Genomic DNA, 24,238 nt, shown 5'->3' with positions numbered 1-24,238 from the left:
ATTGCACTCCAGCCTGGGCGACAGAATGAGACTCCATCTCAAACAAACAAACAAAAAATTGTAATTCTAGTATCAGCACAGATTGGCCCAATTTAGCACCATTCTAATAAGATCTGCTTTATTTTAGACCTTTTCGATTCACATGATGACAGAGATGATGATGCGGAGGCAGGGTCTGTGGAGGAGCACAAGAGCGTTATCATGCACCTCTTGTCACAGGTTAGACTTGGAATGGATCTTACTAAGGTAAGACCAAATTTGCTGTAAGTCTGTATGGGTATGTATGGATTCTCAGTGATTGCGTGGTGAGTGTGCCTGCAAATGTAGTAAAATGACATAATTTCTTTTTATACTTGTGTCTTCTTATGATTTAATATAGATGTAGATAAGTAAACAAAATTTTATAAATGATGAAAAAGTCAAGCTGGGATAATTTCATAGAGAACAGTGTGTATGAGTTGTATGGATTAAGATTTGTTAGAGTTCTAATCTTAGGGTCAGAGGATCCGTGTTTTCGTCCTATCTCATATTAGCAAACCACGCACGGGCTTCAGTGAGTTTCTTCTTCTGTTTCTTTCTCTGTGGACTTCAGGGTTCTCTGTGCAAATTGGACACATAGTAACCTGTTTCAGAGGGTTGTTGTAAGGATTGGAAGAGGTAGTAAATGTAAAATTGTGACATATTTGTGACCTCTGTCTGCCAGGTTCAAGCGATTCTCCTGCCTCAGCCTCCTTGGTAGCTGGGATTACAGGCACGCAAAATGACACATATTGAGTCATGCAAAATTACCATAGTCTGGATTTGAATTTGAATTTAAACTTGGAGCTCTCAACAGAATTCACGCTTGAATTAGGAGACTGGTGTACGGGTGCCTTTGTATATTCCTGCCACTGTGCTAGAAACCCCCTCCTTTCACTTAATTCTCACCACAGTACCACAGAGTAGGTGTTATTAACTTCATTTCATCAGGAAACTAAAACTCAGAAGTTAAGTAATGTGGCTGAGTCGTGTTAAGTCATATTAAGTGGCAGACTGAGATTCTAATCTGCTCCATGATTTTAAAACCTGTAATCTTTCCACTACTGCCTTTGTCTTGAAGGCTTGAACTGTAGTAACTTTCATATTGATTATTGTTCTGCCGAGCTTTGGGGAGTTGATTAAATTTAGGTTCTCACTTTTGTTAGGGCAAAATCAACTCCAGTGTTACAGTCTTTGTCAGTAGTGAACTCCTTTTTGTTCTGGATTTAGAGGGCCATTAAGAAAAAGACTAATTCATAATACCTTCAAATAAGTGTCTGTAATAAAACCTTTTACCCCTAATCTAAGTGAGAACAGAAACACAAGGACAACATTTATTTGTGGAGCCCAACACACTTACCAGGAACGTTCTAGGTAGGAGAACATTTGCAGGAGTTTGTCCCCAGAATTGCTTCAGTAATCATTAGATTGCACAGCTGCTGGCTTTGTTGTTGCTGTTGTTGTTGCTGTTGTTGTTGTTGTTGTTGTTGTTGTTGCTGTTAGGAAGGATATTCTTTTCCAGAAGTGGCTCATTAGGCTTCCTGTTGAATCTCGTTGGCCAGTATCAGGCATATTCTCGTGCCTAAACCTGCTACTGGCAAGGAGGTTAAATGATTGGTTTAAATGAATCCACATTCACCCCTTGAGACGTGGGAGAGAAGGCCATGGCAGCCCACAGCTGAACCTGAACTGAATCAGAGTTCTTGGGGGTGAAGCATGGATGTGGAGAGGTAACCAGATGTGTTTGCCACAATCAAGTTTGTAATTCTTGCCTCACATAATTTTCTCTGCCAAATAAACCATATTTGAGTCCATAGCTGCTAAAAGCTTGTTATATTATAAATGATATTATCATAATTATTTTTTACTGAATGTGTTTAAAATAAGTCATTTTTGAAATTTTTATTGGCACAAATGGCTGTGATTGCCAACAGATTCTGAAATCTTGGTTCCTTTTATGCATTCCAAAGTATTATTACAATAATGCCTTAAATTTGTGTCTTTATAAGAATGTTTTCTCACTTCACATACTTTCCAAAAAGAGTTTGTTTTCCAAATACTTTGTAGTTTTTGAAAATACTACACAGTCACATCCCATTTAACCTCACTCAGTCTTTAAAATAAAACAACCCTAACATATAAGCAAGGCATGTAATTATCTTCCTTTTCAGGTACTTAGAGAAATTAAGTTAATTTTTCAGGGCCTCCTCACAGCTAAGACGAGGCTAAACAAGAGCTTGAACCCAGGTTGAAGACAACTAAACCCAGCTCTCTTCATCATTGTTACAGCAGTTAGACTTAATAGCGTGTATCAGTATAGCACTACAAACATTGAAGAAAATCTGTTAAATAAGAGTTCTCAGAAAAATTCTAAGTAGAAGAAAAACATATATTTTTTTCAATTACATGTGAAATTAAACTTTTTAAAAATGTTTTTTGGCTGTTCAGTTCCTTTGTCCATTTATCTACTGGAGTAGTGATCTTCATCTTGAGTTGTAAGAGCTGTTTATACATTAAAGGTATTTACCTGTGTTTTCTTCTTCAGCATTTTTACTCGGTGGTTTATAATTCTGCGTTACCTAAAGTGGTAAGAAGTTGTACCAAGTCAGTATATAAGCTTACCTGCTAATCTAACCCTATTTGGATTATGAATTTACATGTTCTGTGAAAGAAAAATGTTTACCTAAAATTTAAATGCTGAGAGTCTGATAATAGAGATTCTAAGTGTTACAGTCTTAGTGTCCCTTTCCAAGCTTGTGTTCATCAGCCCATTTTATATTTTGATTATATGTCCAGCCACACTGGTTCACTGATTAATCCCTGTCACACCCCTCTTCGTATCCTTTCCTTGTCTTTTTTTTTTTTTCTCCCGTCTCCATGTCTTATTCTTTTATCACAGCCTTATTCTTCTTTAAGGCTTTTCTCTAGTGCCACCTCAGTAAATTGTTTCCCAGCTCTGCCATCATTCTGGTCCCCCAAACAGAACATGATCTTTCCTTGAACTGAACTTCCAAGGTGCTTAGAGCATTTCTTGTATGATGTTTGTCACATTCCACCTACAGTTTAAATGCTCTTTTTATTCTCTCATACTTACCTTTGTCTCCGCCATAGCTTGCTTCATTTATTTATTTATTTATTTATTTAGAGACAGAGACTTGCTCTGTCGCCCAGGCTGGAGTATAGTGGTGCAATCTTGGCTCACGGCAACCTCTGCCTCCTGGGTTCAAGCAATTCTCCTGCCTCAGCCTCCCGAATAGCTGGGGCTACGGGTGTGCACCACCACACTCAGGTAATTTTTGTATTTTTAGTAGAGATGGGGTTTCACTGTGTTGGCCAGGCTGGTCTGAAACTCCTGACTTCGGCTGATCCACCTACCTCAGCCTCCCAAAGTGCTGGGATTATAGGCGCAAGCCACTATGCCCAGCCTCCACCATAGCTTTTAACACAGGACCTTGAATATAGTGGATATGTAGTTATTACTGAATGTTAAGAAATTTTTGCTTACTCTGAGGTGTTCTACTTCATAATGAATAATTGATAATCTGATACTCATTTCAAAAACTCTTCTTCCATTCCCATTCTCTAATGAAATTCTTCTCTTTTTTTTTATTGGTTAATCCTCATCTTTCTCATGTCTTCCCGTATTCCAGTTTGTTGTTTCCCAGTCTGTATTCTCTTCTTCTTTTTGTGTATTCGTTTAATTGCTCATTTAAAAGTTTCTTACTGTGTAAATAGTAGTGAGAGCATGAGTATGAATAAAACTTAATTCTTGGATTGTAGGTGCTCATCATGTATTTCCTATACATTTGTCTAATGATGATAGAGCAACAGCAGTAGAGAGGAGAGTGTACACACGCCCCAAACTCAGATCCAGTTTGAATTCCACATTAATAGTGGGACAGTGAGAAAATTTCTCACCCTTTCTGAGCTTCATATTTCTTCACTGTAATAATTTCTTCATCATAGGGCTATTGTAAGATAATATGTATGTAATATACAAATAATAAAATAATGTATATGTAATGTCCAGCAGATAGGAGGCATCAAAGGATTCCTCTGAGTGAGTTTGTTGAGTGGTTTGTTGTTGTTACTATACTTAGGGAGAAAAAGGAAGTTGCACAGAGGAAGTGACATTTGAACATTCAAAACCCCTTCTCTGTTTTTGATCTGCTAGGCAGGTTAATGGTCATTTCTGAATCTGACAGGTTGAGAATTAGTTTTTGGAGCATGCCTGGGCAATATGTGGTGGATGTTACCATGATTTGAATGATGAGGTGGTGTTTTGTTTTCTTTTCTTTTCTTTTTTTTAATCTGTTTATCTGAAGAGAAATTTGATCTTCAAGGGTCGAATGTGTATGTTTTTCAGGTAGTTCTTCCAACGTTTATTCTTGAAAGAAGATCTCTTTTAGAAATGTATGCAGACTTTTTTGCACATCCGGACCTGTTTGTGAGGTATTTGACTGAACATGGTAGTTTCCAGTGTTTACAGATGTTACTCAGCAGCTTTCTGCCCTTTTTTTGCAGGATAGATGGATTCCTTGTCACCTTTCAAACATTTCTGGGTATTCTGTGGTATTGAATAATGTGTTTACACTGGATGCGTATCTGTTTGCTTAAGTTATATGGTGGTGATGTTGTTAGGCAACCAAGTTTAACACTTTAAAAAATTCTGAAGAGCTCATTAATAGGTAGCCAATATTCACAAGGCCAATGGTATAAGTTTATTTAATCCAGGCACTGGCAATGACTGTCAAATTATTTGTCCTATATCCTAATGAAGCTTAATTTTCTGAGTTCAGCAAACCTTTCTAAAGCACCTGTTGTTTGCTAGGCACTTTCTTACAAGTTGGAGAAAGGAAAAGTCAGTGTCTGCCCTTGAGCTTACAATATAGTATCCAAATTATAGATGATTTATAAATTTTAAATATAAAGCTTGCAATATTATATATGTATGAGATAGAAGTAATGTAAAGGTGAAATTGATTTACAAGGAGGTGAGTTCACATTGCCTTTCGCTGGTAGCAGGAAATTTTTTTGTAATGGGGAATGTTGTTAGTTCGTCTTCTCTGCATTCCGTAGTCTCGGACTGTGGTTTACTGAAGTTAGATACATACCACTGAAGTTTCTTGCTGGGTGGATATGTTGGCTGACATTGATAAATATATATATATTTTTTTCTTGATGAAGATTTAAAAGAACAACCAATTCCCCAAAGGCAGAAATTTAAATAAATATGGCAGTGTTTAAATTAACAGATAATTTAAGAAGTAAAATTTAAGCATTTATTAGTAACGTGTAAGCAAAAATGGAGCATACCAGTTGTTCATTGGGTATAGATTTGAGATTTAAGGGTAGTTTTTATGTGTGAGAATTTAAACTTTGAGGCCCCCAGAACTATTTACAGGCCAGGTGCGGCGGCTCATGCCTGTAATCCCAGCACTTTGGGAGGCCAAAGTAGAAGGATTGCTTGAAGCCAGGAGTTTGAGACCAGCCAGGGCAACACAGCACAACCCTGTCCCTACAAAAATATTTTTAATAATAATAATAAGCCAGGCATGGTGGTGTGCACCTGTAGTTCCAGCTACTTGGGAGGCTAAGGCAGGAGGGTCATGCAGTCCCAGCAATTTGAGGCTGTGACTGTGAGCTGTAATCACACCACTGCAGCTTGGGTGACAGAGCAAGACCTTGTCTTTAAAAAAATAAAAGTACAGTTCAAAAGCCAATAGACAAGATTAAACAGAATCGTACAAATACTCCATTAATTCTAAGAAAGGAGAAATAATGGCATGAACAAGGAACAAAGGGGACATGTAGAAAACCTATCAAGATGGTAGAGTTAATCCCAACTATATCAACAGTTACCACTCCATTTAATGTCAGACTGGATTAAAAAAGCAGGATTTATCTATATGATATTTTCAAGAGAGAAACTTTAAAGACACTGGTTAAAAGGATGGAAAATGATATACTATGCAAAACACTAAGCATAGCAAAACTGGTGTATCTGTATAAGTATCAAAGGAGACTTTTAAGACAATAAATATTATTAGAGACAAATAGGAATATTTTGTAATCATAAAAGCATCTATTTATCAAGAGTAAATAATACTCTAAATATGTATGTACCTAATAACACAGCTTCAAAATACATGCAGCAACAAAAATTGACTAAAAAGAGAAATAGCCAAGTCCACAAATTCATCCGTCAGGGTCTCATGAAGCAAGTAGCCTCTGCCTTCACCACCTCCCCGCCCCCCCAAAAAAATCAGGAAGGCTCTAGAAGATTTGAACAGCATTATCAAATCAACTTGACCCAGTTGGCCTTTCTAAACACTACCCAACAATTGTATAACAGAGTCTTTTCCGGGTGCATGTGAAATGTTTATCAAGATAGAACATATACAGGGAGGTCTTAATAAATTTAAAATAATTGGAATCATACAGGGTGTATATTCTACACCCATGAATTAAATTAGTAATTAATAACATACAGAAAATCTCCAATTATTTGGCAATTAAGCAATGCATTCACATGGACTTAATCTATGATACTGGAAACCAGAAGCAGTGTTTGCCTCAGGGTAAGTAAGATGTGGCGATTGTTTGGAAAGGGAGATATAGAAACTTTCTGGATTAATGGAAATATTCTGTTTTTTGATTAAGTGATGATTAATTAAATAGATATGTACGTTTGTCAAATCCTCAAGCAAAACACTAAGACCAAGGCACATAGACCAATGGAACAGAATAGAGAACCCAGAAATAAAGCCAAATACAGCCAACTGATCTTTGACAAAGCAAACAAAAACATAAAGTGGGAAAAGGACACCCTTCTCAACAAATGGTGCTGGGATAACTGGCAAGCCACATGTAGAAGAATGAAATTGGGTCCACATCACTCACCTTATACAAAAATCAACTCAACATATATTGGAGACTTAAATCTAAGACCTAAAACCATAAAAATTCTAGAAGATAACATTGGAAAAACTTCTGGACATTGGCCTAGGCAAAGACTTTATGACCAGTAATCCAAAAGTGAATGCAACAAAGATAAATAGATGGAACTTAGTCAAATTAAAAAGTTTCTGCACAGCAAAAGAAATAACAGTAAACAGACAACCCAGAGAGTAGGAGAAAATATTCGCAAACTATGCATCCAGCAAAGGACTAATATCCAGAATCTACAAGGAACTCAAACAGATCAGCAAGAAAAAATAATAATAATAATAATCCCATCAAAAAGTGGGCTAAGGACATGAATAGACAATTATCAAAAGAAGATCATGATAATAAAATAAATGGTTGGCCGGGCGCGGTGGCTTACGCCTGTAATCCCAGCACTTTGGGAGGCCAAGGCAGGCGGATCACGAGGTCAGGAGATTGAGACCATCCTGGCTAACACAGTGAAACCCCATCTGTATTAAAAATACAAAAAAATTAGCCAGGCATGGTGGCGGGTGCCTGTAGTCCCAGCTACTGGGGAGGCTGAGGCAGGAGAATGGCGTGAACCCGGGAGGTGGAGCTTGCAGTGAGCCGAGATTGTGCCACTGCACTCCAGCCTGGGCAACAGAGCAAGACTCCATCTCAAAAAGAAAAAAAAGAAAAATGGCCAACAAGCATGAAAAAATGCTCAGCACCACTAATTATCAGGGAAATGCAAATCAAAACCACAGTGCAACACCACCTTACTCCTGCAGGAATGTCCATATTCAAAAAAAAAAAAAAAAAAATAGATGTTGATGTGGATATGGTGAAAAGAGAACACTTTTACACTGCTGGTGGGAATGTAAACTAGTACAACCACTATGGAAAACAGACTAGAGATGCCTTAAAGAACTGAAAGTAGATCCACCATTTGATTCGGCAGTCCCACTCCTGGGTGTTTACTCAAGAGGAAAAGAAGTCATTATATGAAAAAGACACATGCACACACATGTTTATAGCAGCACAATTTGCAGTTGCAAAAATAGAACTAGCCCAAATGCCCATCAATCAACAAGCAAATAAAGAACATGTGGCATATATATACTGTGGAATGCTACTCAGCCATAAAAAGGAACAAAATAATGGCATTCACAGCAACCTAGGTGGAGTTGGAAACCATTATTCTAAGTGAAGAAACTCAGGAATGAAAAACCAAGCTGGTGGTGAGCACCTGCAATCCCAGCTACTCGAGAGGCTGAGGCAGAGAATTGCTTGAACCTGGGAGGTGAGGTTACAGTGAGCCAAGATCACGCCATTGCACTCCAGCCTGGGTGACAGAGCGAGACTCCGTCTCAAAAAAAAAAGAATGATACAGTGGACTTTGGGCTTCAAGGGGAAGGGTGGGAGGGGTGTGAAGGATAAAAGACTACACATTGGATATAGTGTACACTGCTCAGGTGATGGGTGCACCAAAATCTCAGAAATCACCACTAAAGAAGTTATCCATGTAAGCAAACACACCACCTGTTCCCCAAAAACCTGTTGAAATTAAAAAAAAAAAGAAAAAAACCACTAAGACCAATGCATTTAATTATATATATTATACTTCAATTTTAAAATGAAACTGTAAGCTAACTCCTGGTCCTAGGTCCTCAGTCCTCTCAGCCTGACTTAGGTGGACCATACTGGGGGTTGTTGCATCATCTTGTCTTCTACCAGAAAGCAGGACATTAAATTTTGTCTTTCTCCCTTGCAGCATTAGTGACCAGAAGGATCCCAAGGATCGAATGGTTCAGGTTGTGAAATGGTACCTCTCAGCCTTTCATGCGGGAAGGAAAGGATCAGTTGCCAAAAAGCCATACAATCCCATTTTGGGCGAGATTTTTCAGTGTCATTGGACATTACCAAATGATACTGAAGAGAACACAGTGAGTTCTGCATTGACATTTTTAAATTATCTTAATTGTATACTGATTCAAGATTTTATTTAGGGGCAGATAATAATGATGAAAGCAATGATCAAAAGATGGTCACCACCCATAGAAGAAATTGTTGTTAGAGCAGCATAGTTTGAATGTAGTGAGGAGGAGGAAAAAGAGTAGGATGAGATGAGGATGGGGATGTAGAAATCAGATCTTGCAAGGTCTTGTAGACCATAATATAATTTTATGGCTTTTCAGGATCTCATTTTTGTTTGAGAAGATCATTAGAATGATTTTGTGAAAAATAAATTGAGAAGGGGCAAATATAGAAGCATGGAGACCATTGTGGAGGCTTTGACATTATTTCAAGAGAGACATGGTGATTCAAGCTTTATTTTGGAGGTAGAACTGATGGATGGATTGGGGGAGGTAAGGGAAAGGAGACATCAGAGATGAATCCTTGCATGTGGACTTAAGCAGTGGCAGTGTCATTTACTGATAAGGAAAAGATTGGATTTGGGGAGGGAAAAATCAAAAGCTAATATAAAATATAGAGTATTAGAGGTCTGTGAAGCTGTCAAGTAGGGAGATGGAATTTAAGAGTGTGGAGTTTAAGGAGAGGTCTGAGATGGAGATGGGGCTTTCAAAGATTATAGTGTATTTAGATGACATTTTAAAGCTCTAGGATTGGATAAAATTATTTAGGAAGACAGCATAGCTACAGAAGAGTAGGTAACCCAGAACTGGCTCTGAGGCTCCAACAAATTTAGTGGTTGAAGAAAATGACCAGCAAGGAAGACTCAAATGCATGTAAAAAGGCTTTAAGAAGTGAAAAAAACAAAACCATAGCCCACAGCACCTGACACATAATAATCTGTCGGTAAACATGATTCTCCATATAGTTCCCTCTCCAAGTGACACATTACGTATAGTCTATACTGAAGACAGACAAGTATGTGTCTGTTCTTACTCATTTGGCCGACATTGGTAAGTGCCTACTCTTGGCAGCCCTGAGTGAGGCACACAATCCTTGCCTTTAAGAATGTCTTAGTCTAGTCAGGGAGACTGACACAAAGCAATTAAAATATTGTAATTAAGTTCTACAATAGAAATATATATATAGGGTGCTTGGTGTGTGTAGAGCGAGCAGAGATCCCAATTATCAGATTCTCTGAAATGTCATTTGTGTTTTCTCATCAAAAGAAAATTATGTTATATTTGCTTGCAGGAACTAGTTTCAGAAGGACCAGTTCCCTGGGTTTCCAAAAACAGTGTAACATTTGTGGCTGAGCAGGTTTCCCATCATCCACCCAGTAAGTTACAGAGCTCCTCTGCAACTTCTGCTCTCAAAACTATTCTGTCTAAAGAGGGTCATTAAAAGCTCCACGGCTAAGGTTACTGTCAGTTGTGTGACTAGCTGTGTGTTTCTTATTCCCTGAAGTGGAAACTCAAGTTGATTGGTTCCTCATATCTTTTCCTTTTGTATGCTCCAGACTCAGCTTCACAAATTGTGTATAAAAAGAAGGGATTTAGGAAACCAACTTTTAATGCTTCCAGAGTCATCTTATATATAGTAATTTGTGCTGTAGAGACCTCAGCAACTGTGAGACAGTTTATATAAGTGATATGTAGTTTCTACACAGTATATTCCTGGCATACTGCAGATACCAAAACCGAGGATGCTGAAGTCTCTAACATAAAAGGGTGTCTTTTATATTCATATAACCTATGCACACCCTCCTGTATACTTGAGTCATCTCTAGATTACTTATAATACCTAATACAATGTAAATGCTATGTAAATAGTTGTTTCACTATTTATTTTATTTGTATTATTTTTATTTTGTATTTTTTTATTTTTTCTTTTGAGACAGGCTCTTGCTCTGTCCCCCAGGGTGGAGTGCAGTGGCACAATCATAGCTCACTGCAGCCTCCTGGGCTCACATGGTCCTCCCACCTCAGCCTCCCAATTAGCTGGGACTATGGACATGTGCCACCACACCCAACTAATTTTCTTATTTTTTTTTTTTTAGAGTCAGTGTATCACTATGTTGCCCAGGCTGGTCTCAAATTCCTGGCCTCAAATGATCCTCCCGTCTTGGCCTCCCAAAGTACTGGGATTGCAGGCGTTAGCCACTGAGCCCAGCCTCTGTATATTTTAAATCCACAGTTGGCTGAATCTGTGGGTACAAAACCCATGGATATGGAGGGTCAACTGTACATACCCTCGACATCTTGTTTGTTTAGTGCAGTATTAAAACTGGAAACACTGGCTGGGCCTAGGTTGGGGCTGGAGCCTGGGCATACTTGCAGACCAGAACAGATAGCCCTTTTGGTTTTAAGCTTCCTGGGTTGGCCACAGCATCATTTCAGGCATGATCCTGCCCACGTGGCTCTGAATGAATGCTTGCATTGGGGAAAAGGGTATAAAAGGCAGGTAGGTACCTCCTGGCCTAATTGGAGGCTGTTTGAAGGGTAAAGGATTTCCCCATGAAGCCAATTATTTCCCCCAGGTTACGTGATTTTGGAGAGGTGGCTGTAGGTATATATAATCTACTAACTGAAAATTTCTATTCAGTTTCAGCCTTTTATGCTGAGTGTTTTAACAAGAAAATACAATTCAATGCTCATATCTGGACCAAATCAAAATTCCTTGGGATGTCAATTGGGGTGCACAACATAGGGCAGGGTAAGTGTGTTGGCATTGGGTGGACTACAATGTTATAGGAGAATTTCATGTCATTCTAATGTGTGATGGACACTTGTCTAGTAAAAGAAAATGGCTAGACTAGATGTGATTGTTAGCAACTAAGCGTTGGTATTGGGGGTGAGAGCAAGGGTGGGGAACTAGATAGGTTATCCCTAAATTGAATGGAGTATCCTGGAGTAACCATCAACTCGACAAGAAAGCCTTGTGGCCACTTGGCACTACTCATCAGAGATTCTGTCCTTTCTCTCCACAGGCTGTGTCTCATGTCTAGACTATGATGAACATTACATTCTCACATTCCCCAATGGCTATGGAAGGCAAGTGTGTTCATTTCCTCTGATCAGCAGTAGACTCTGCTGTTCCTTGAGACATACCCCTTCCCCCTCTTCCTCTTAACTGTCAACCTTACCTAAAAACTTTTGATTTTGCAGGTCTATCCTCACAGTGCCCTGGGTGGAATTAGGAGGAGAATGCAATATTAATTGTTCCAAAACAGGCTATAGTGCAAATATCATCTTCCACACTAAACCTTTCTATGGGGGCAAGAAGCACAGAATTACTGCTGAGATTTTGTAGGTATTTTTTCTGCCTTAGAGCTCTTATGCTTTTCTGAAATAACTGCCTTTTGTCTTGAACTATAGCCTCTGGATTAGGAGTGTGAAAGAATGGTTCTGTCTTTGTAAGCATGTTTCACATTTTATGTGTCATGTCTTTTGCTAAAGTCCCATATCAGAAGAAGACCTAAAACATATATTCAGAGCAGTCAGAGGTCATTGATAGGTTTCCTTCCTAAGAACCTGACTTGCAGTGTTGAACTAAAAGAGGCCTTTGTAGGTTGCCTAGCTAAACCAGATTATGGATCCCTAATTTATTCTTGCCAGATTGAATGATGAGCTGGTCCTTACAGCAAACTTTGTGACCCCTGCAGCACTGCCTCCAAGTCCTCACAGCTATCCCTTTTTCTGTACCTTTGCCGGGGAAAAACAGTAACCATCACATTTTGCAGGCATCTGGCTTGCTTCCATTTGATACTCTTGGGTCAGATGCAGATGACTGTGCCAGTCAGTGGAAAGTCTACAGCGATGGCACCATGACTTTCTCTGCCTCTGGAACCCTTAATTGGGGGGAAGGGGACAGTGGGAAAGAAAGTTTCAGGCATTGATAGCAGCTCTCCTCCCTCTGCCCTGGTCATTTCTCCCTTTTCTGGCCTCTTTCAATCTTGTTTATGCCTTGCCCTTCCTAACCAGGCCTTTGCTGTGTTGCTTATCTTCTCACATTCCATACTTGTTTGTCCAAGTAGAGGTCTGTTACGGCTTTTGCAGAATGGATCCTTGCTCAGGGAAAGTATTCACACCATCTGGCACAGAGGTCCCTTTCAACCTGAGGATGAAAGCCTGCATTATATTCTTAAGCGAAGCCTTCCCTGACCCCCGGTGCCTATGTAAGCTCACCACAGCACCTACCACCTAGAATCTCAACAGTGGGATGTCTCTCTCCACTAGGCTGTGAACAGCTTGAGGATAGGGAATTTGCCAACTCTGTTATGGTCCTTGCACCCAGAATAGGACATTCTTGCCCATACGCACTGTTCTTGCGATCTCAAGTTCATAAGCGTCTTGTTGAAGGCCCTCATTTATAGTTAGCCCTGGGGAGTCCAGTTCTAACTAACATGGACTTATCCAGTTAAGATGCTTTCATCAGAAACTTCACAGTTGCTCTTCTGTGCTCTACTCTGTAGTTGGGCCACACTGAGCAGATTCTTTGGTAGAATAATTTTCAACTTGAGACTAACACAAGTATTTCCTTTTCTGTTCAGTTCTCCAAATGACAAGAAGTCTTTTTGCTCAATTGAAGGGGAATGGAATGGTGTGATGTATGCAAAATATGCAACAGGGGTAAGATCCTCATTTTGCCACTTGTTTTAGGCTACATTAGATTGTACTCTATCCCTTTTTCTGGCTTCCTTCATCAGTACTTCCTTCATGATGCACTTCCTTCTACAGTATATTAGAGCTGGAACTTTAGGACAGCTCCAATGTATGTCATCTCTTCAGGGCAAGCTTTTTCTTTCCTTCCCCCACCTTCTCCCAGCAGTATAGGTAATTATAATCATTTTTACTTTTCTCTTGGCTCTCAAAACACTTGAGAATAATATATGTAAAACAATGCCTGGCACACAGTAAGAACCCAGTAAATGTTAGGTATGTGGGGTGTGTTTATAATATGAAGCACTAATCTGCGTGTTTCCATACACACACAGTTTAAGATTTTGTATAATAAAATTTACTGACTGCCTGGCACCAGAGATACCAAAATGAGTTAAGATAGACCTTTCCTTAAGGAACTTGCACTCTGTACTACTGCCCACTCAGTGTTCTTAAACAGAGGAAAGATGTTATGAAATTAACAGGAGGAGCCAGTGAACTGCATTTTGGACCTAGAGAATTTTAAATGTCAAAAGCACTACAGTGCATCTGTCATTAGGTTAGGGGTTTATGGGTCTAGTTCCCATCCACCTCTATTGTTTTCCAGGAAAATACAGTCTTTGTAGATACCAAGAAGTTGCCTATAATCAAGAAGAAAGTGAGGAAGTTGGAAGATCAGAACGAGTATGAATCCCGCAGGTAAGCCAACATTGTTAAGTGGAACTATTGCTGCAGTGCTTAAACTTTGCCTAGGCGTAGGCACAGGGCTGGGTTTGAGAGACAGTAGGGCAAGAGCATAATAGTATAGACCAAGTTTGAATGCCTGGGTTCATATGTCAGAACTACCACTTACTACCTTTGTGACCAGGGATGGCTCAGTCAGCTAACTTCTCTTTACCTTCTTTCCTGAAATGGGAATAAAGGCCTTGAGAGGAAGCCACATGTTAACTACCTTAATCCTCTGTAATTTACCTCTTGACCCTTATTCTCTCCATTCATACTATTTTCTCCATCATATTGTTAAATCCAAGGGAGTTTTTCTGAAATGGAACTTCTCAGTTCCTCTAACAACAGTATCTATTAAGGGACACTCGCCCTACAGAGGTAAACTGATTGACCCAGAGTTGCACAGTAAGTTAGACATAGAGCCTTAAGTAGAATCCCAGGTCTCAGCTTCCACTATTCTTTTGCTTCTGTTGACCTTATCATATTATCAGGCAGCCCTTATTTCCTTCTTTGACAACTAGCAGTGGAGTCTTCTGAGCCCATATCTCTGTTCCTTACTCCAGTGCCCTAGTGCCAGCATAAGGAGATTTAGTCTGTGACCTACAGCACTTAAAGCCATTTGACTTGTATTATACTATATTCAGGATGGCTGCAGGCTTTCATTCTCAACATTGCCAGCTCCTCTTATCTCTTTGTTTTAGCCTTTGGAAGGATGTCACTTTCAACTTAAAAATCAGAGACATTGATGCAGCAACTGAAGCAAAGCACAGGCTTGAAGAAAGACAAAGAGCAGAAGCCCGAGAAAGGAAGGAGAAGGAAATTCAGTGGGAGACAAGGGTAAGCTTGCCTGCCCCACCCTCCTAAGTGCTGTTCCTCCTAATTTATTTCAGTGAATGTTGAAGAAGTGATGTGCCAAACACTGTTTATAAACAGGATGATCGCTGGTCCCTACTTGAAACTCATTTCAGTCTAATGGCGGGGTGGGGAGCAGACATGAAATAGTATATTATAGAAGTACAAAGCAAATATGTAGCTAAATTCTTCCTCTTTGCCTTACAGTTATTTCATGAAGATGGAGAATGCTGGGTTTATGATGAACCGTTACTGAAACGTCTTGGTGCTGCCAAGCATTAGGTTGGAAAATGCAAAGTTTATACCTGATGATCAGGGCAGTAGGCATAATTCAGCAACAAACAATCTTCCTTTGGGAGAAACCTGTTCACTCCCTTCTAATTACAGTGGTTCCTATCTCAGGGATACTGGACTTTCTGACGCAGATGAACAATTAAGGGGAAAAGCTTCCCTTTTCCCTCTGTGGCAGTTACGATTTTGACTTCAGTCCTGAGAAAAACTTCAGGTTTTGAAAACCAGATGTCTTCTCCTTTTCCAAACAAACACCACACGTTGAAAGCATTTATAAATCCAAGTCTGAAACTCTGCGCTCTAATACTGCTGTTAAGATATACAACCTGTTTCTTCATATAATCTCGGGATACATACACACACATATACGCACACACACACATATATATATACACACACATACATATATATAAATATACCTGATGCCAGATTTTTTCATATTCTGCCTACTGTAAATATGGGTTCCTGAGTTGTTTTAGAAAATTAGCGCAATGTATTAAAATCAAGTGTTAGGAAATTTCATGGTCTTACCTACAATAACTTTTATTTTGGAATTGAACTATTATTAAATTGTATCTAATCCTGGATTACAGTTTAATTAATTATTCTTAGTGCTTAAGGCTTCATAAAGTAATTTTTCCAAACTTTTTTTTAAAAATGTGCATCTTTTATTATCTTTTATGGTTAAACTTGGAAGCCAATTATTTGGCAACCTTGAATATAAGAGCTAGCTTTTCAAAAAGACATTTGAAATAATTCAAAAAGACATTTGAAATAATGGAGGATCCATTCTTTTCCTCTCTCAGATTGTATGTTCTGTCTTTAGCCCTTGCCAGGCAAGGCCCCAGAATCTTCACTTAACTCATATTGCACATGTAGGGCTGTCTACCAACATTTTATCCAAAAATGTTTTATTGCCTTAGAGGGTTTGGGAAGAGTATGTATTTATAGATCCCCACCCCACAGTGAACAAAAATAGATATAATAAAATGAATGCCAGAGCAGCAAATGGCTCATTCTGAAGGGAAATACAGAACTATCTTTATTTAAAAATACATCAAAAAAAAAAAAGGTATTAGTACCTAGCATTTAGTTATTCAATATACTGGTTACATAAGGCCTTTCAAGAAGTAGATTCTCAGTCTGAGAGGACACAGGCCAGGGCTTCTCAAAGTGCTGCTGCAGGCTTTCTGGTCTCACTTGGCCCACTCTGCTAATTTTCCTTTGCCAGCTCCTACAGTAACCCTGGGTTTATTAGTCTCAACAAAGAAAGGATAAAAAGTAAATCAAATGCTATGATGCCAGTGCAAAACTTCAATGGCAGCCCTAAGGCAGTAGTATAACTCCATAAAATACAAACACATTTTAAAATACACATTGCTTCAGGCCAATGTGACTGCAGTTTATTTGACTATTTTATGGTAGGGGAGAAGGTTGAGTGTTGTTGTGAAAGCCCTGATATCAGTAATGGGGATGATACAATCTGCCAGCAGAGGAGAGGTTGGCAGGTAGGTCAGCTGCATCACTTCACAAGAAGAATTTGAATCCTCACTAGAAGGGGTACCATCCTCTTCCAGTTCATACTTCCCATATCCAACAACCTGAAAGAGGACAAAGACGACAAAAGTGAAAAATATGCTGACCAGATTTAGGGGTTTAAGAGTTCTGATAACCACCCAGACTCAGTAAATGACAACCCTAGAATGGATGGAGTTAAAACATACTCACATGAACGCTGAGCATTTTACTTCCCGGCCCTCTATGGGCCTTGAACCAGTTGACCAGGTCTGATTTTGAGAATGACTTCAGTGCTTCAATCTTACAAGGGAAGGGAAGATAGGAAAGAAATTCAAGAAGAAAGATAGCTCTTAAACCTAACCCCCATGCAGATGTCCCTAGACCTGCTTAGCATCTGAAGACCTCATTTTATTCTTCCTATTCTCAGGTTACCCCTAACCTTCCAGACCAAAATGATGATGACGCTCTCTGGCATGCCTTCACATTTTATACCAATCATCTACAATGGCAAGAGAGGTTAGCAGATGCTCTAATTACAGCTAAGTACCATACACTGAGCCCAACACCCACATCTCCTTAGTGTCACCTCCCAATTACGTGGTAGCTGCATACCATGGCTTGAGGAAATCTACCTTGCTTCTATTAAGAAAACTAGAATGTGTTAAGATGAAGCCTTTTACTAAATAACCTCTTTCCATCACAGAGCAATGATGTCCTATGGTAATTCACTATATAGGGGCTATATATTAACCAAAGTCACACTGGAGTACAAGATCCAGATCTTTTTCATAGGTTTTACTACTTTGGAATAGAAGTTGTCAAAAGACATGCACTTGGAATAATGAACTCCATAAAGACAAAGAGTCCTCAATTTTCTTTAAATAGCAAAACTCTTTTTCTCCACAAAATCTTGTAAACCTCAATATATAGCGCAAAAATAGAGCTGCTCTGATTGAAATTGGTGGTGGTGTGGTAAGGATTAGCACCCAGCTCACGTGGCCACCTAAGGTGCTAGAGAGGCCAGTCTGAAAACTCAAGAAGTGAGCGAGTAATCAGGTCAGGACTAGTGTTTCGAGTTTCTCTTCCACACAATGCTGGTGTGCACGGACCTGTGATTCCTGTAGAATCAGGAACCTTGACCAGTTTCAGCCGTCTTACTCTGAAAACCATGTTACCTCGTGGGCAAGGCGGTCAAAGAGGTACTGCTGTGTCACCACTTCATTCCAGTTCCTATCCACCTCCTCCCCAAGGTGGGTGTCCTCACACTCCTTCAGCTTGATGAGAGCTGTGACCTGTTCCCACCAAAAAGAAAGATGCTCAGGTGGGGCAACATACCACTTCCCCCAGAACACACTGGGCACTGTCCAGCCTGGCTTGTGATGGACATGCCAGTATGAGAGGCATGGATGAAGCTAGGGAGACACTATGGTAAGAGGAAGGTAGGGCTGCAAAGCTCAAAAACTGGCCGGCAAAGCCCTGTTAAGACTTCTATCTGGGGGCTTGTGTGGGCCAAAGGCCAAAAGACCAGGCTGGCACAGTCACCTGGGTGTTGAATGCCTCTTCAGTGAGGTTCTCGATCTTCTCCTCAAAGCTAGAAAGAAACTCTTCTATCTTCTTATCAACAACTTCAGAACTGAAACAAAACATCTTCAATCAGAACTGAAACATCCTCAGTTAAGTCATCAGAAACCTGATCTCAGGCAGAAGGCAAAAGAAGGAATTAAGACTAAGACATATTTCCAGGAAAAAAAGGTAAAGTGTTTTCCCGGGCCTCAATATTCCACCTGACGTTGAGGAAGAGAACAGAACCCTCCCCCTCGCCCCACCTCCAGCCCAGTTTCCTGGTATCCTCATAATGAAGCAGTCACAACTATGTTTCACCATTCCAAAGCTGAAAACTAACAGGTTTCAGCATGCCTATCAGTTCAGGCATTCTCTCCCTTCTTGTCCTCAGGTCTGCCTGAAGATAAGAAACACTGGCAAGCCCCACACAATGACCACAGGACTTGAATCAAGTCCTAAAGGGCCACTGGAACTATTGATCAGTCCTGGAACAGGCCATCTGTAACAACCTCCATCTTCCCAGCTTCCGCTGACTAAACAGAGCAAACCTGCTTGGTCAGGGTTGCCCAAGGTTTAAGGAAACACATGTAGCCCCTACTCTCCATGCCCATAATAGGAGGTTACACTCATCTATTTACTCACTCACTTGTATTTGGTTGCCTGAGTCCCCACGGTGACAGAAAATCCTAGAATCCCAGATGTGTTCCTACAGGTAGGGTAGACGTGGTACCTACAGCCAGAGAGAAAAGTTATATGAGCTCAGGTGATCATCTGGGCCCTGGCCTTGGAGGCACTAGATAGGAGTGGGAAAAGTTTCTGCCCATCCTTATTGGAACTGGAAGTCCTGAAACAGGACCCAAAAATGTTAAGGTGTCCATACCTCTCCTGAATTGGGGGCCACAAACTAGCCTTTTTTCTTATCTTGAAACTTAACCAAACTGAAAACCTGATTATAGGCAAAGATACAAATTCCAAAAGTTTGGATGAGTAAGTATCACCCTATGAGATGGAAGGAAGCTCTAACAGGCTGCTCAGTAAGGATATCTGATGAACTTCAGCCTGCAAAGTAAGCCCTAGGCCCTTATTTGAGCTCAGTGGCCTTGCCAGCAGACTTACCCAAGGGTCTGCTTGGTTCGAAGGAAGTCAAAACAAGGTTCTTCCATGTGCATCTGTAATTCAACATACTGCCCATCAGCCCAACTCCTCCCAGCAGAGAAGCCTCCATTTCTCTCCCCAGAGTGTTTCACATACCTCCCAAGTCCAGCCTCCCTTAGTGCCTTTTTCCTAATTGGCCCAGGCTTATACTGGGTGAGAACAGTAGATGACCATCTCACCTTCAAATCACAGGTCTCTGACTACCCCATGTCCGTATCCCAGGCAGAAAAGGCTGGGCCTCATAGTGGGTCAGGGGCTGCTGAAAACCTCAGCATCTCCTTTATGCACTTACCACAAGCAGTTCCATAAGCGTATATTCTCTTAGACTCCTGGTACCTGACTGAAAAGAGAAGGTTGTCAGGCCAACTGAATATCCAGTGGTTTATAGGGCTTTTAAATAATCCAGCTATTCTAGGCAACCACTTAGGTATCACCACCAATCGCTCTCCCCCAAGAGAGTTAATCATACTTTGATGTTGTTTACATATCTGCCTTCCCACCAGACTGAAGGTCTATGAGGACAGGAGTCATGCTTGACCATTTGTACTCCCGGCACTAGCACAGAATTGCAGGTGCAAACGACGGTGAGATTAATAATCCCTGACCTGCCGGATCCTGTCAGAGGACACGTTCTAAAATTAAGTACTTGCAACTCAAAGCCCTAAGGAAGACAGCAAGAAATGTTTTGGGATCCTGAAATGTATCTGGATCTATTCCTCAGGAGGAGAGAAAATGAATAGTGCCACACACAAGAATCAGTTCCACACACAAGGACCAAAACCAGTTGATAAGAAAAATACTTCAGAGGAAGAAGCCACACTTTGGGACCACATGCTAGCTGCCCAAGACTGGCAAAATAATGCATTCAGAATGAAAGAACACGAGGCCAATAAACAAGGATGTTGCTAGTGCCTCCCAGAGTCAGGATCTTGCAGGTTCCTCTCACACAGACTCATTTGCTTTCCACTCACCAGAGGAAGAGGCTAATGCCTATGTGCCCTTGCAAGACCTGATTAGTCAGCATTGAGATTTTCTGTTTCCCTCTAAACAGACCACAACAAAACCAATGCTCTCTGGAAAACGATATGGTTTCCAAAAGGGAACAGTTTGTATTAGAAGCTAGTGCTAAGAGGTGACTGATGGAAAGCATTCATAGTGTTACAATGTGAAATCCTGCCGAAAATGAGTACTCCAGTCCCGGGGTTGTAAGCAGTCAGAGGCACTGAAAATGCAGACTAGGTTAAGAAAGGCTAGGCTGTACCATTTGTGGAGTTTGGGACCTGGTAGTCATAACCTAGAAGAGGCTGCAGGTTGGAATGCTACAGCTACAGAGGCTCCAGAGAGAAGCAGGGCCTCTACGGAAGGACAAAAATATTATCAACCTAGCTCCAAAACTGCTGTTGCTCCTGAATCAAAGTACTCATTAAGAAGACTAGGACAAGACACAACTTCACTAACAAGAGATGACCGTGACATCGGGCAAGTGAATTTGCTCCTGACAACCAGACCAGGATAATGTCAGAATAAGGCTGAGGGCCAGAGATACAAGACAAAGAAATGATAATCAGGCCATCCCACCCAAAGCCCAGTCAGGGATCTTCACAAGACCTGACAAAGATAACAGCAGCGGCTACAGGAGCCCCAGAATTTCGGAAGTCAGTAATCAGACTAGACAGGCAAGGTTTCAGGAAGATCCCCATGGTTCTAGAAGCGAGTGGGACCAACCACAGGTTAAAGCAGGCTATGGGCTAGAGCTAACTGTGATACTGCCGAGTGCTTCCTTCCTTTAAGCACCACACACCCCAATAGAATGGTGTGGAAAGAACACAGAATCTGAAGACAAAAGGAATAAATTTGAGACCCAGCTGGTATGACCTCAAGAAGTAAGGGGCTCTGGATCATGGAGTTGTCACCCTAAAACAGAGGCGATAAATCCTTCCTCTCAGGTGCTTTAAACATTTATGACTCTAGTAGTCATTCTCTTTGCTGTGTCTTAATTGTTTGGCTATGTTTCCTTCTGTCTTCTTTTCAAAACTGCCCCTTAACAAATGTCCTTCTGCTACTTGGAGTTCTATCAGGGGCACATGTAGGGATTTCCACCCACACCTCGGTTTCTGGCCCTCTAGATTAGTACTTAGGTGATTAATGAAGCAATACCTCACTGTGATTGAAAAAGGATCCATTTTACCAACAGGAGCAATTTTTAAATGTAGTTGCTTCTAGAGGACAAATGGCCCCGAGCATAAAACTACAGAAGTAACTATAAAAGGGCCTTGAAGGTCACGGGGTCCCTTATCCCCAGGTACTAGACCTTCCGCCAGTCTTTAGTACCGCCAACTGACCTGGTAGTACACAGTGACTTCAGAGTTGGCATCACCCTTGTTCAGAGCTTTCACTTTGCATAGATGGTGGCCACTGGGCAGCTCTACCACCTGGAACTGCACAGGCATCTCCTGCTCCAGAGGCTTAAAGTTTAGTTTGCTGCAAGAGAATCAGTATGGGTCACTGAGGCACCCAAAAACTGTGAAGCTAGGCCTTCTAACTTTTCAATTGCTTTGTATACCAGCCTCAAAAAAATCTACTACAAGTAGTATTTCAATTGGGTGTTTAGTAATAATTAACTGAATTGTGGCTCCATGCCCTCTCGCTGGTAAGAACACATAACCCCAAAGAGAAAATTCAAATACTTACTCAACAACATATTTCAGGAAATCCATAGATTCCTAAGAGGCAAAAGAGAATAACTACATTAAGCTCTTTAGACATTCATTTCACCCACAATCAGCTAATATCAATGTCCCAATTGCTTGGGGAGCCCTGCATAGCTTTAGGAAAGCAGATATAGTTGGTGACCTAAATGCTGGCAAGTTATTCATTGACTGATTCAAGATTGATTGTGTTTGTGGAACACTAAGTGGCTCTTAACTGTTCTGGCTCTCTTGGCAATCTGTTTACCCATAATACAGTTTCCCAACTGGATCAAACTTAATTGTTCAGTGTTGGTTTACCCAACTAGGCTGTGGCCTTTATGACAACATGGACTATGTTTCAGAATCCTGGGCCCATTGACATAGAACCTGGATAAAGCAAAGAAAATAACATTTAATACTGAGTGAATACATCCTCTTCCCTTCTTAAGAATTCTGTTTTCTTAACTATAAAATAAGGGATAAGTGGAGGGATTAGCTCTTCTCTAAAGTGATTTCTACTGGAGGAAATTCATGGCACTAAGGACTCTGTGCCAAAAGCCCTTGCCTGGTACTTCAACAGTGCTTGGAAAAACAGGCAGCCTATTTCTTCTCTTCCCTTTGTGGACTGAGACTTAAAATTCTTTTGGTGGCCAAGACAGAAACTAAGCCTGGTTTTGGGGTTGCAGAATGAAGATAGAGAGAAAGGGGATGATAGCAGCCACAATTTCAAGAGTGACCATTTATATATTCCAATCAAAGGGCCAGCCCTGAGAAACTGGGAAGCCATGGAGGAGGATGGTTAATAACCAAACAGTTTAGGGAGAGAATCTTGAACAAGCATCTGACTGAGGAAAAGGCCTTAGTCAGGTACAAGGCCCCACAGACATTTCCAACTCAATATGTATCCGAACAAACTCCTCATATGCTCCCACTCTTACTACTGATCCTGCTCCACCAACCCACTGCTTCAAGAAAGAAATTTGGGCATCATTCTAGACTGCCTTCTCTCTCACTCCCCCTGAGTGAATTTCCATCATCTTCTATTTCTTAAGCACTTCTTTAAACAAACAAACAAACAAACCAGGGTCTTGCTTTATTGCCCAGGCTGGAGTGCAGTGGCATGATCTCAGCTCACTGCAGCCTCCACTTCCTGGGCTCAAGCAATCCTCCCACCTCAGCCTCCCAAGTAGCTGAGATTACAGGTGCGCATTGCTACACCCAGCTAATTCTTTTTTATTTTTTATGGAAGTGGTGTCTCACTATGTTGCCCAGGCTGGTCTCAAACTACTGAGGTCAAGCGATTCTGCCACCTTAGCCTCCCAAAGTACTGGGATGAGAGGCATAAGCCACCATGTCCAGCCGTAAGCAATTCTTTTTCATTTATTTGGCCTAACATCAGGCTTCAATATTTTTCACTCCAACTTTTTTTTTTTTCTTTTTGAGACAGACTCTCACTCTGTCACCCAGGCTGGAGTGCAGTGGCGTGATCTCAGCTCACTGCAACCTCTGCCTCCCAGGCTCAAGTGATTCTTCTGCCTCAGCCTCCCAAGAAGCTGGGATTACAGACGCCCACCACCACACCTGGCTGTTTTGCATTTTTAATAGAGACGGGTTTTCACCATGTTGGCCAGGCTAGTCTTGAATCCCTGGCCTCAAGCAATCTGCCTGCCTCAGCCTCCCAAAGTGCTGGGATTACAGGCGTGGGCTGCCTCACACAGCCTTCACTCCAGCTTTTTATTTTGATAAAATAATATAAAGTTTATAATCTCAACTTTTTTTTTTTTTTAGATGAGGAGTCTCACTCTGTCGCCCAGGCTGGAGTGCAGTGGCACAATCTCAGTTTAGTGCAACCTCTGCCTCCCAGATTCAAGCAATTCTCCTGCCTCAGCTTCCCGAGTAGCTGGAACTACAGGCGCGTGCCACCAAGCCCAGCTAATTTTT

The 24,238-nt window shown here is 40.8% G+C and overlaps 2 protein-coding genes across 21 annotated transcripts in view; one reads left to right on the top strand and one right to left on the bottom strand.

Moving 5' to 3' along the window:
- Positions 1-16,029, top strand: part of OSBPL9 (oxysterol binding protein like 9) — a 204,688-nt gene extending 188,659 nt beyond the window's left edge. For all 19 annotated transcript variants that reach the window (XM_055254766.2, XM_063627474.1, XM_055254764.2 and 16 more), the window contains 11 exons: positions 128-246; positions 4,385-4,470; positions 8,702-8,873; positions 10,096-10,180; positions 11,446-11,556; positions 11,831-11,894; positions 12,009-12,149; positions 13,394-13,472; positions 14,110-14,201; positions 14,930-15,065; positions 15,288-16,029. In XM_055254766.2, the coding sequence (XP_055110741.1) occupies positions 128-246; positions 4,385-4,470; positions 8,702-8,873; positions 10,096-10,180; positions 11,446-11,556; positions 11,831-11,894; positions 12,009-12,149; positions 13,394-13,472; positions 14,110-14,201; positions 14,930-15,065; positions 15,288-15,362 (1,160 nt within the window). In that variant the 3' untranslated portion in view covers positions 15,363-16,029. The remainder of the gene's footprint in view (positions 1-127; positions 247-4,384; positions 4,471-8,701; positions 8,874-10,095; positions 10,181-11,445; positions 11,557-11,830; positions 11,895-12,008; positions 12,150-13,393; positions 13,473-14,109; positions 14,202-14,929; positions 15,066-15,287) is intronic.
- A 705-nt stretch (positions 16,030-16,734) lies between these two features.
- Positions 16,735-24,238, bottom strand: part of NRDC (nardilysin convertase) — a 94,557-nt gene continuing 87,053 nt past the window's right edge. For both annotated transcript variants that reach the window (XM_055254758.2, XM_055254760.2), the window contains 9 exons: positions 22,299-22,330; positions 21,950-22,088; positions 19,900-19,947; positions 19,569-19,621; positions 19,099-19,182; positions 18,432-18,522; positions 18,065-18,181; positions 17,100-17,189; positions 16,735-16,972 (listed from right to left, as the gene is read on the bottom strand). In XM_055254758.2, the coding sequence (XP_055110733.1) occupies positions 16,775-16,972; positions 17,100-17,189; positions 18,065-18,181; positions 18,432-18,522; positions 19,099-19,182; positions 19,569-19,621; positions 19,900-19,947; positions 21,950-22,088; positions 22,299-22,330 (852 nt within the window). In that variant the 3' untranslated portion in view covers positions 16,735-16,774. The remainder of the gene's footprint in view (positions 16,973-17,099; positions 17,190-18,064; positions 18,182-18,431; positions 18,523-19,098; positions 19,183-19,568; positions 19,622-19,899; positions 19,948-21,949; positions 22,089-22,298; positions 22,331-24,238) is intronic.

Source organism: Symphalangus syndactylus, chromosome 12, assembly GCF_028878055.3.
Source record: "Symphalangus syndactylus isolate Jambi chromosome 12, NHGRI_mSymSyn1-v2.1_pri, whole genome shotgun sequence".
NCBI lineage: Eukaryota > Metazoa > Chordata > Mammalia > Primates > Hylobatidae > Symphalangus > Symphalangus syndactylus.
This window is presented reverse-complemented; position numbering and strand designations above follow the sequence as displayed.